The sequence below is a fragment of the Astyanax mexicanus genome, chromosome 1, assembly GCF_023375975.1.
Source record: "Astyanax mexicanus isolate ESR-SI-001 chromosome 1, AstMex3_surface, whole genome shotgun sequence".
NCBI classification, from domain to species: domain Eukaryota; kingdom Metazoa; phylum Chordata; class Actinopteri; order Characiformes; family Acestrorhamphidae; genus Astyanax; species Astyanax mexicanus.
Window position 1 is genome coordinate 128,125,532 of NC_064408.1, and position 12,417 is coordinate 128,137,948.

The 12,417-nt window shown below is 39.9% G+C and overlaps 1 protein-coding gene across 3 annotated transcripts in view; it reads right to left on the bottom strand.

Moving 5' to 3' along the window:
* LOC125784867 (calcium-transporting ATPase type 2C member 1-like) overlaps positions 1-12,417 on the bottom strand; it is a 69,024-nt gene that overhangs the window by 49,934 nt on the left and 6,673 nt on the right. Inside the window, exon 1 of one of the 3 annotated variants that reach the window (XM_049468874.1) lies at positions 10,222-10,330. The exons of 1 other annotated variant lie outside the window; for it this stretch is intronic. In XM_049468874.1, the coding sequence (XP_049324831.1) occupies positions 10,222-10,245 (24 nt within the window). In that variant the 5' untranslated portion in view covers positions 10,246-10,330. Of the gene's footprint in view, positions 1-2,799; positions 2,982-10,221; positions 10,331-12,417 lie in introns of those variants that run through there. One more of the 3 variants, XM_049468879.1, reaches the window with a different exon arrangement.

The window sequence follows — 12,417 nt, forward strand, 5'->3', positions numbered from 1 at the left end:
TTGGCTGAGGGGGGATCATTATGATTATAGTGTTTTGCTGTTTTTCAGGATTTGGACTCAGCCTCTTACTTCCAGTGAAAAGAACTTTTAATGCTCTTTAAGAGATTTTGGACTATTTTATGCTACAAAATTTGCAGAAACAGTTTGGGGACAAATTTCCCTTTCTTTTCCAGCAAAACAGAACATCAGTGCACAAAGCAAGCTCCATAAAAACATGGATAAGTAAGTTTGAGAATTTGGTGTGGAAGAACATGACTGGCCTGTACAGAGTCCCGACCTCAACCTGATGTTTTGTTTTATATAAAGTAAATTTTATAAAATGTCTATTCAAGTTCAAGGTTTTTCCCCCCCAATATAATGGATATACATTCTCAATATATTAAGGATGCATGCAGACAATGCCATTTCTTCAGATATGGAGTCCCGATACTGTAAACTCGAAATAAAATACTAGAAAGATGCCTATAAATTCTCATATTTATAGGATTTCAATCTGTATAAGTTTTTTTTTTTTTGCTAAATGCAGTGTTCTGTATTCCAAATAAAGTATAATGCACCGTAAAGAATTGAACTTACTGGTAGCTGCACATTTAAAAAAATATATATAATAAAGTGCAGTAAAACATGCAAGTAGGGAAACATAATAATTAATAGCCCCACACTGCTGCCTTAAGTCAAGTGTAGGACTGCCTTACGATATGGCTGCTCTCTATTTCTTTCTTATATATAGTGATGCAGTGCATGTGCACCAGTACTGGCCCTTGCACCAATACAGTAATGGTGCAAAACTACTGTATACTGATTTCCAGCACCAGACGCGCGCCAAAGCATTTTATTTTTAAGTTGCACTGCAAAGAAATTTGATCTGAGTTAGTGCTGGACAATTATGGCCATAAAAATCTCTAATTCAGATATTTTCCCTACAACAGATGACAAAGAAATGGTTCAAAACTAAGTTTACCTGTAAAAATGTTTATATATATATATATATATATATATATCTCAGTTTGGTGTTCAGACGTTTTGGGTTTGAATCAATGATTTAAAACTTTGTTTTCAAGCCCATGCTTCCACTGATAGATGATGAATTATACTTCAGAACGCAGGTTTGTGCTGATAATTAAGAAATAACGCACTAAACATGTCACAGAATGAGAAATTATTATTGTTTTTCACAATTAATCACAGATCCTTATCGGAGAGCGATGACGCTGCAGTTTTTAGAAGCGGTAAGATTTTTCTTTTATCTTTATATATGCTTTATTCCACTGGTGGAATGTTTACAAAATGTGCGCGGGTTAGTCTGTGGGAGGCGCCGTTAACCAATAGAAGATGGATAAACACTTCAGAAATGAGTAGCATTTTCCAATATTTTAGATTAAAAAGATAAAATGTCTGTATGTAAAATCGCGATTACTCCATTTTGAAAATCACATTAAAACTGTAATTCAAATTAACCGAATTGATTGTGATATAAATGTTAATCTAAATCTTTAAATGTTACAGGCATTAGTTAACTATATGCACAACCCCAAATCTGAAAAGGTTTCTACAGCATGGAAAGCGATAAAACTGTAATTCTCAAAGTTCCTTTCACTTTAGTTTGATTGCAGACAGTATTAAACCCAAAAAAATCATATATTTTTTCTTCTCATCCATTCCTGCTATAGGGTCAGGCCTGCCACACATCTTTAAGAACATATTTAGGACATCCAGCCCAACCCGTTCTGCCCCAGCCCGACTCAACCCATAAACTGTCATTAGCCAGAGCCAGACCCTGATTTAAACCCCACATTATTTTAGTAAGAACAGCATTAAAACTGAGGTTTTTTTTTATTATTATTCGGGATGTTTGAAATCTGAGTAAAATCTGTTCATTGTTAATTATCATTGCAACACTGAAGAAGTGCAGACCTGTTATTTAAGAACAATGTTTATTAAGAACAACTACACACATCATAGCAATCTTATGTGTGCGTGAGCCCCAGAGCTGTGTGATTATTACATTCTGACTTGTGCAACTTGTGCAACTTTTTTTGTGGAAAAAAAAGTAGTTTGATTGGTTACTTTGCTATTTTGTGATTATCACACCATATTAGGGGTGGGCAATATTATATTGTATACAATATATCGTGACACAGAAATATCATGATATTAAAAATCCATATCGTGATAATAGGGCTGTTCTGTCTTAAAAGTAGTCTATTATTTACTGTGAAGCTTTAGGTGTATTTATTGTATAATTGTTTTAGTTTGCAGTTTATATGCATGCACTAAATATTCTGCAATATTTTTTGCTGCATTATATTATTTTATGCTATATTATTTATTTTGCCACATTATGATTATACTGTTATACTATTATACTATATTCCTGAAATTAATTAATTATTTATCTGTTTTCATATATTGTCAAGTATATATAAGTAAAATACCCTGAAATATCGTGATATTATTTTAGATCCATATCGCCCACCCCTACGCCTTTATTTTATATAAAATAAAAATACCATTAAAAAAACAGACACCTACTTCACAGACCATTTTTTTTGAGCCCGACCCAATCCTGCCTGGAACCAGACTTGTGTTTGAGCAGAAAATCTAAGCCCTAGTACTGTTGTGCGTTTTGAAGTCAAGGGGAAAGTTATTAACTTCCACTGAGAGTCCTTAATAGAGTTTATTTAGTTTTATATTCAAAGTATGTGACTATAAACAAACACTCACTATAAGCTGTATAAACAGATAATCTAAAAAGAAGCATCACTAGAAGCACTAAACAGACCTTAATCTTGAACTCACCATGATGACTGTTTAGAGTGAGACCTTCTACAAGCCTCCAGAGCAGCGTGACGGCGGCAGCGGCGAGGGGAAGATTCTGTAGTTCTGCTATGAGAAATTCCCGAGAGGCCGAATCAGAATGAGGCTATTCAGCTCCGGCAGAAACACCGGCAGCAGCGCCAAACCGCGAGTTCTCCCTGCTGAGATTATAACACCTCCACCTGAAGCTCCAGAGCAGGAGGAGTGCACTGACGGGACCAGAACAATCAAACCAGATCAATTTCCCCTCAAACCCACAATACGAGGGCTGTTTGACCACTGACTGGATTTTCTCAGGAAGGGAAAGAGGTGGAGAGGTAGAGCGAGGCGTGAAGAACCGACAGCGGGAGAGGCTCTAACCTCTCAGAATAAAACAAACAGAGCGGCGGCGTAATCAGAGGAACACCGCGGACACGCCTCACAGATAACAGCACCAGGCCATTACAACAAAAGAAATTATTTACATTCATAAGAAGAAGAAAGATATACAGATACTTCACAGCAGAGGTGTGGGTTTTCTCGTTTTTTGTCAGTTCCCCTTTCACTTGTTATTCATCATCTTCTACTGTGTTCATTTGTACATTGGTTCAAATACAGTGAACAGTAAGGGTGTGACACATCATATCATACGCAATAATATCAGCAACATTTTAAAATATCCTAAACAATATTGTTTTAAGCAAAAGAAAAAAAAAATCGCACTGTTCTCATTTTCCATTATATATCTAATAGAGAGATTATATATGTCCAGTATCATTTATTTTACTCATTTTAATTTAATTTCATTTTTATTTTCTTGCAGTAGTGTATTCTTGAAAAAAATATAAAAAAAAATGTTTTCAAAGTTTTCAATGTTTTGTCATAACGATACTGGCGATATCGCAAAAATACCATGAAATATCTTAATTTAAAAGATATTTTAGGGCCAAATTTCCCACCCCTAGTGAACAGTATATTTTCCACTCATGCTTGAATAACTGTGACTCCATAAAACCAGTGTGGACTGCAGTAGGTTAAGAAAAATACATATATTTTCTAAACTATAATAAATAAAATGTTGTTGTATGTAAAAGAGTATAATTGCTTTGTTATTCTATACTATTTTTATTTTGTCAGTTGAATTTAATAATATTGTTTGTCGCAATAATTTCTGGAATGATATATAGTCCACAAAAAATGAAATCGTGACAGACCTATTTGTTATAACACATTTATGCTAGGAGAAAGCCACGTGCTATTATTATTATTAATTTTCTTTCTACCAAAAGACATTGAGCTGCTCAAAAATGTCATGATTTGAGATGTAAAGCTTTCACAATTTGTAAATCTTCATGGGATTGATCATGTTTTAATCAAACTTTCACCCAGTGCCTGTTTTTTCACTTATTTTTAAATGTTATTTTTAAATATATCGATATTTTCTTACAGCCCTACTTCAAGTAAATGCATTCAGCTGTTTTGTGTAGCACACATTGCTAAACAGACATGTATACAAGTAGATAACCCTGTGCTCTTAACTTTCTAAGCTACAAAACTAGTTTTGTGCATGATGACAAAATTGCACAAATTTACTGAATGCTAAAATTACTGTTTCATTAAAACTGGCTTTAAAAACGCAAATATAAACTAGTAAAACCTGCCTATAATTAGGCTAAAACACACCGCTCATGACCAACTGGGCACAGCACAATAAACTTAATTTAAAAAAGCAATTTAAAATCTTCTCAGCTCCAGGTTTCACATTAAGAAGACTCTAAATAGATCATTTTCAGACTGAAGCAAGCCTGATGTAATTGTTGCACTTTAATCTGTACTGTATTTATTCCTGATAGTTTCAGTTTAACACTGCAGTTTTGTGACTGAGTGCACTAAACATCTTTACTACATCCTGTAAGTTCATCTTCACCTACGTTTGCATGATTAGAATAGTAGTGCCGAGGTAAATGTATGACTAGAGCAGGTCTGTCGAGGTAAATGCATGAACATAATAGCAATGCTTTGGTAGAAATATGAGAACAGCAGCACTTCTGAGATAAACGCATGATTAGAATAGCAGTGCTGAGGTAAATGTATAGCTAGAGCAGGTCTGTCGTGGTAAAAGCAGTAGAAGGGCAGTGCTGAGGAAATTTATGATTAGAATTGTGCTGCTGAGGTGAATGTATGATTAAATAGCAGTGCTGAGGTAAATGTATGACTAGAGCAACTCTGCCCAGGTAAATGCATGAACAGAATAGCAATGCTTGGTAGAAATATGATAAGAACAGCACTGCTGAGGTAAATGCCTGATTAGAATAGCAGTGCTGAGTAAAATGTATGATTAGAATCGTGCTGCTAAAGTAAATGTATGATTAGAATAGCACTGCTGAGGTAAATGCATGAGTGGAATAGCAGTGCTAAGGTAAATGTATGACTAGAGCAGGTCTGTCGAGGTAAATGCATAAGTAGAAAGGGATTACTGAGGTACGTCTAAGATGACAGCATGTCTAAAATAAATGTATTAATAGAATAGCACTGCTGAGGTAAATGCATGATTAGAATAGTGCTAATGAGGTAAATGTATTGTAGATTTTTGGTATGTCTGCTGTAATATAGAACATTTTGAGCATTTAATAAATATATTTAAATTGTAGTTTTGCAATTGCTTTTTTTTCAAATCAATTTAAAGCACCCTTAGTCAACCTGAACTTTCCGTACGAAACACAGTTCCATCGTTTCTCACGATCCTCCACTTCTACCGACGAATTAACTGCCCTGCTTTCTAATAATGACCCTCATTTAGCTTCTGGAAAAAGACATTATCCAGGCTGGTGAGCTAGAGGAGAACGAGCCGCTGGTGAAACGAGAGTGAGGCTGTGGAGATAAACTCGGATATTCAAATACTCAGATACACCAACAGCGTACTCTTATCCACGTATTCAAATGAGGAGTCGGCCGTTTAGGATCACAAAGCACACCTGTCCTCAAATCATCCTCATTATGAGGATGTCGAGGAAAACATTGCTGTTTCTAATAAAGTGGCCAGTATACCAAGTATAAGGTACATATGGTGTTTTCAATAAGTGACAGTGACAGGAAGCAGAAGCTCGGTAGGGTGTTTCTAATAAAGTGGCTAATATATTAAGTGTAAGGTGAGTGTTTCTAATAAAGTGGCCAGTGAGTGGAAGAACAAGGTAAGGGTAGGTAAATAGAGGAAGTCAGAATTCCAGAAATGGTTAAAATTCCCTGTCAGAGTCTGCCGATGGCACACAGCTGTGAACACACAAACCAGCCCAACACACCAAACACGGACCACCACTCCGTTCAGCAGACACCTACGGACCACCCAACGACACCGAACCACCCACACGCCCAGATTAAGTGCTGTGTTTACACTCCAACCTAATTAAAATCAGCTTCACCACTCCAAAACAGATCCACTCACTGTAATTACGCTGTTCATCAACACAGCTGCGCTATACGACCGAAAATACATCACTTTACATCCAAAAACACACCACTATACGCCCCAAAAACACACCGCTATACGACCAAAAACACACCGCTATACGCCCAAAAACACACCACTATACGCCCAAAAACACACCACTATACGCCCAAAAACACACCACTATACACCCAAAAACACACCACTATACGCCCAAAAACACACCACTATACGCCCCAAAAACACACCGCTATACGACCAAAAACACACCACTATACGACCGAAAACACCCCACTACACGGCCAAAAACATGCCGCCATACACCCAAAAACACACCACTACATGCCCAAAAACCTGCCGCCATACACCCAAAAACACACCACTACATGCCCAAAAACCTGCCGCCATACACCCAAAAACACACCACTATACGCCTCAAAAACACACCGCTATACACCCAAAAACACACCACTATACACCCAAAAACACACCACTATACGACTGAAAATACATCACTTTACATCGAAAACACACCACTATACGACCGAAAACACCCCACTATACACTTAAAAACATGCTGCCATTTACCCGAAACCACACTGCCATATGTCCGAAAAACACCCCACTAAACACTCAAAACGCCCAAAATCACGCAGCCATACACCCAAAAACACGCTGCCATACACCCAAAAACACGCTGCCATACACCCAAAAACACGCTGCCATACACCCAAAAACACGCTGCCATACGCCCAAAATTATGCAGCCATACGCCCAAAAACACGCTGCCATACACCCAAAATCACGCAGCCATACGCCCAAAAACACGCTGCCATACACCCAAAAACACGCTGCCATACACCCAAAAACACGCTGCCATACACCCAAAAACACGCTGCCATACACCCAAAAACACGCTGACATACACCCAAAAACACGCTGCCATACACCCAAAAACACGCTGCCAAACGCCCAAAATCACGCTGCCATACGCCCAAAATCACGCTGACATACACCCAAAAACACGCCGACATACACCCAAAAACACGCTGCCATACACCCAAAATCAAATGTCATAAGACCAAAAACACGCCGCTATAAGACCAAAAACCAAAACCAAACAGCCAAGAACAAGGTAAAAACAAGCCGCTATACAACCAAACACACACTATACATGAAAATTACACCACTATACAATCAAAAACACACCACTGTACGCCCAAACTAGCCGCCCTAAGACCAAAAACACACCGCCATGAATGTATTTAATGCACTGAAAAGCTCAGCTAATTACAGACTAATACAAGATAAAAACTCTTACAACTTAAAAAAAAAAAATAAGTAAGTAGCAATGCACTGACAGGAAAAGCACTGGACAATATTATCATGTACAATATATATTTCAATGTTTTCTTACACCTAATTACCACACTTAAAGATGCATGTTTTTATCTCCTGATGCTGATATACACAATTATAACTTACAGAGGACTACACCCCAGGGTACATTTATTGGTCAGTGTTGGCCAATTGTAGTAGTGCGGCCAGCGTCGCTCGTTTCTTCATTCAGCATACAATAAATACATCAGCATGTATCAGTTTAAAATTATGTTCCAAAAAAAAAAGCTATATATTCATAAGCGATATATTACAATATTATTGTGAAGCCTTACTAAACACCCATTGTTACATTCACCAGACACACGCACCCAGTACACAAAATAGGAAATGACTTAACTAGAAAGCGGATGAGGAAACTATGTGCTGTGTTTTTACAGCAACTTCTTCAGTCGAGATCACTGACAGAACCTGTTGACCTGCTAACTAACAATGGGCATCCAATCAACACCACTGTGCCTCATCACAAGACAGGGGTTTCCATTTAGAGCTGCAACTAATAATACTAATTTAGAGCGTTTTATTAGTTTCTGCCATCTCTAAAAATGATAGAAACAGCTGCCATGAGATTTAAAAGGCATTTACGCGTCTAGATGTTTAAATGTGTAAATTACATATATTTAGTAAATAAATGCAATTGAAAAAACAGGAGGACCAGTGAGTTTTTAGGTTTCTTTCTCGGACACATGACATTGCGTTCAGTAGCTCCTCCTTCTCCACTCGCTGTTGTATTCATGAGGATCTCCATGGAAATGTGCGTCCAAAGTGTAATTACAGTGCCCGGCAGTGGACAAATAGCTGTTTTATTAAAAGCGAGGAGACGAAACTCAGAGATGTGGATCCGGACGGGACTAAAATTACCGGAGGAGCACGGAGTTCAGAGAAAAACAGTGGATAAATCAGCCTGTAATTTTCTCAGAGGAAAAACACGTACATGATCGTTCTGGACAGGAATAAAATCACAGAGGACCCACATAAAAGAGAAAAATATCCCAGAACCCCCTGAGAAACTAATCCCGTCCGGAAATGGCTTATCTCGTATTGCGCTTCTGTCCTAACCACTTTGTGTAATGCAGTACTTATACGAATTAACGATTAATCTATAATGAAATTTGTAATTGATTTAAATTTAAATAATCAACATTTTGTCAATTGTATCGACTAATCGTTGCAGCCCTATTTCCGATCCAGTGGCAACTGAGTGGAAGAACAAGTAAAGGTGTTTCTAATAAAGCAACCACAGCGAGGTTATTGCACAACCTGAGTATAGATTTTTTGCCAATAGCAAGAAAAACTGGTTAGTGTTGCAGAGCGAACCACAGATTAGCCTAAAAGCATTTCTATTTACAACTATCTATTGTCACCTGTTGCTGACACAGGTGTTCAAATGCACAAACACAGCTTGTCTAAGTTCCTGTAGAAGAGAAGTACTGCAAACAGACAAACAAAACCCATGTCTAACGCGAGACGTGAGATACTAGGGGTATAAAGTCCCCAGTATTGTGGACAACTAGTATAGGATGAGTTGAGGAAGTGGGGGATGTATGAGGTGGGGTTGGTGATCATCATCCAACATCCTGACCTTACATTCCTGACATTCATTTCAATCAAATCCTCACAGCAATGTTCTAAAATATTTACTAGAAAGTCTTCTCTGAACAGTAGAGACTATAAACTCTTTAATACTCTTGTTTTCAAAAGAAAAAATATGCAGAAAAAACAATGAACTTTCACCCATATAGTGACTCTTCTTCCAACGTTAGACCTTAAAACCAGCTGGTGTTTCCACTAAAGTGGCCACTGACAATACAGTAGGTATGGTGTTTCTAATAAAGTGGCCTCTGACAATATAGTAGGTATGGTGTTTCTAATAAAGTGGCCACCAACAAGACAGTGTGTAGAGTGTTTCTAATAAAGTGGCCACTGACAGGATAGCAGGTAGACGAGTACGGCGGGGTGTTTCTAATAAAGTGGCCCCTGACAAGATAGTAGGTAGATGGGTTTGGTGAGGTGTTTCCAATAAAGTGGCCAGTGTGAGCTAATCGCGAAAACACAGAATATTAGCCTGTTAGCAGTGGGTTAGCCGGCAGGCTAACAACAACAGGTTGTGTTTTAGAGATTAATGTATCTCTAAAGCAAATAAAAAGCCAGGATATTAAAAACAGTCGCCTAATTATCACATTAATCGATTTAACTTGGTCAATATCGCGTTAAAACCTCGTAAGTGCCTCTCCGGATCCCCGGGTGAGTGCCAGTGTTAGCCTGTTAGCTCGTTAGCCGCGGCGCTAGTGGAAGTCTATGGGAAGTGTTAGCCTGTTAGCTCGTTAGCCGCGGCGCTAGTGGAAGTCTATGGGAAGTGTTAGCCTGTTAGCTCGTTAGCCGCGGCGCTAGTGGAAGTCTATGGGAAGTGTTAACGCGGGGGGACCGCGGGGTTATGTTCTGGATGTTTCTGAGCGCGGGGTGTGTGTGAGGGGTGTGAGGGAGTGTGGGGGGTGAGAGCGGCGGCTGGCAGCGGTACCGCGGCTGGGAGCCGGACCGGGCCGGGCTGAAGCGGGTCGGGGAGCGGGGTTATAAAAACTCACCAGCGGCGCTTTTTCCCTCAGCATCTTCCGCCGAACCGCCGCCGCTCCGGGGGAGGAGTCTGGAGGAAGGGGAGGAGCCTGTGTGTGTGTGTGTGTGTGTGTGTGAAAGTGAGTGTGTTAATGTGTGTGAGTGTGTGAGTGTGTGTGTGAAAGAGAGAGAGAGAGAGTGTGAGTGAGTGTGTGTGTGTGTGAAAGAGAGAGAGAGAGAGTGTGAGTGAGTGTGTGTGTGTGTGTGAAAGAGAGATAGAGTGTTTGTGTGTGTGTGAGTGTGTGAGTGTGTGTGAAAGAGAGATAGAGTGTTTGTGTGTGTGTGAGTGTGTGAGTGTGTGTGAAAGAGAGATAGAGTGTTTGTGTGTGTGTGTGTGTGTGAAAGAGAGAGTGTGTGTATGAGTGAGTGTGTGTGTGATAGAGAGAGAGAGTGTGAGTGAGTGAGTGAGTGAGTGTGTGTGTGAAAGAGAGAGAGAGTGTTTGTGTGTGTGTGTGTGAAAGAGAGAGAGAGAGAGAGTGTGTGTGTGTGTGTGTGTGTGTGAAAGAGAGAGAGTGTGAGTGAGTGAGTGAGTGAGTGTGTGTGTGAAAGAGAGAGAGAGTGTTTGTGTGTGTGTGTGTGAAAGAGAGAGAGAGAGAGAGTGTGTGTGTGTGTGTGTGTGTGTGAAAGAGAGAGAGTGTGAGTGAGTGAGTGAGTGAGTGTGTGTGTGAAAGAGAGAGAGAGTGTTTGTGTGTGTGTGTGTGAAAGAGAGAGAGAGAGAGAGTGTGTGTGTGTGTGTGTGTGTGTGAAAGAGAGAGAGTGTGAGTGAGTGAGTGAGTGAGTGTGTGTGTGTGAAAGAGAGAGAGAGAGAGTGTGTGTGTGTGTGTGAAAGAGAGAGAGAGAGTGTGAGTGAGTGAGTGAGTGAGTGAGTGAGTGTGTGTGTGAAAGAGAGAGAGAGAGAGTGTGAGTGAGTGAGTGAGTGAGTGTGTGTGTGAAAGAGAGAGAGAGAGTGTTTGTGTGTGTGTGTGAAAGAGAGAGAGAGAGAGTGTGTGTGTGTGTGTGAAAGAGAGAGAGAGAGAGTGTGTGTGTGTGTGTGAAAGAGAGAGAGAGAGTGTGAGTGAGTGAGTGAGTGAGTGAGTGTGTGTGTGAAAGAGAGAGAGAGAGAGTGTGAGTGAGTGAGTGAGTGAGTGTGTGTGAAAGAGAGAGAGTGTGAGTGAGTGAGTGAGTGAGTGAGTGAGTGTGTGTGTGAAAGAGAGAGAGAGAGAGTGTGAGTGAGTGAGTGAGTGAGTGAGTGTGTGTGTGAAAGAGAGAGAGAGTGTGAGTGAGTGAGTGAGTGAGTGAGTGTGTGTGTGAAAGAGAGAGAGAGAGAGTGTGAGTGAGTGAGTGAGTGAGTGTGTGTGAAAGAGAGAGTGTGTGAGTGAGTGAGTGAGTGAGTGAGTGAGTGTGTGTGTGAAAGAGAGAGAGAGAGAGTGTGAGTGAGTGAGTGAGTGAGTGAGTGTGTGTGTGAAAGAGAGAGAGAGTGTGAGTGAGTGAGTGAGTGAGTGAGTGTGTGTGTGAAAGAGAGAGAGAGAGAGTGTGAGTGAGTGAGTGAGTGAGTGTGTGTGAAAGAGAGAGTGTGTGAGTGAGTGAGTGAGTGAGTGAGTGTGTGTGTGAAAGAGAGAGAGTGTGAGTGAGTGAGTGAGTGAGTGAGTGAGTGTGTGTGTGAAAGAGAGAGAGAGAGAGTGTGAGTGAGTGAGTGAGTGAGTGAGTGTGTGTGTGAAAGAGAGAGAGAGTGTGAGTGAGTGAGTGAGTGAGTGAGTGTGTGTGTGAAAGAGAGAGAGAGAGAGTGTGAGTGAGTGAGTGAGTGAGTGTGTGTGTGAAAGAGAGAGAGAGAGAGTGTGAGTGAGTGAGTGAGTGAGTGAGTGAGTGTGTGTGTGAAAGAGAGAGAGAGAGTGTGTGTGTGTGTGTGAAAGAGAGAGAGAGAGAGTGTGAGTGAGTGAGTGAGTGAGTGAGTGTGTGTGTGAAAGAGAGAGAGAGAGAGAGTGTTTGTGTGTGTGTGTGTATGAGTATGTGTATGTGTATGTGTGTATGTGTATGTGTGTGTGTGTGTGTGTGTGTGTGTATGTGTATGTGTGTGTAAAAATGAGAGTGTGTGTGTGTGTGAGTGAAAGTGCGTGTTAATCACTTTTATTCATTTAATTTATTTTTTTTATCTAATTGTTAATTAACTGATTCATATCTCTATTTCTGTT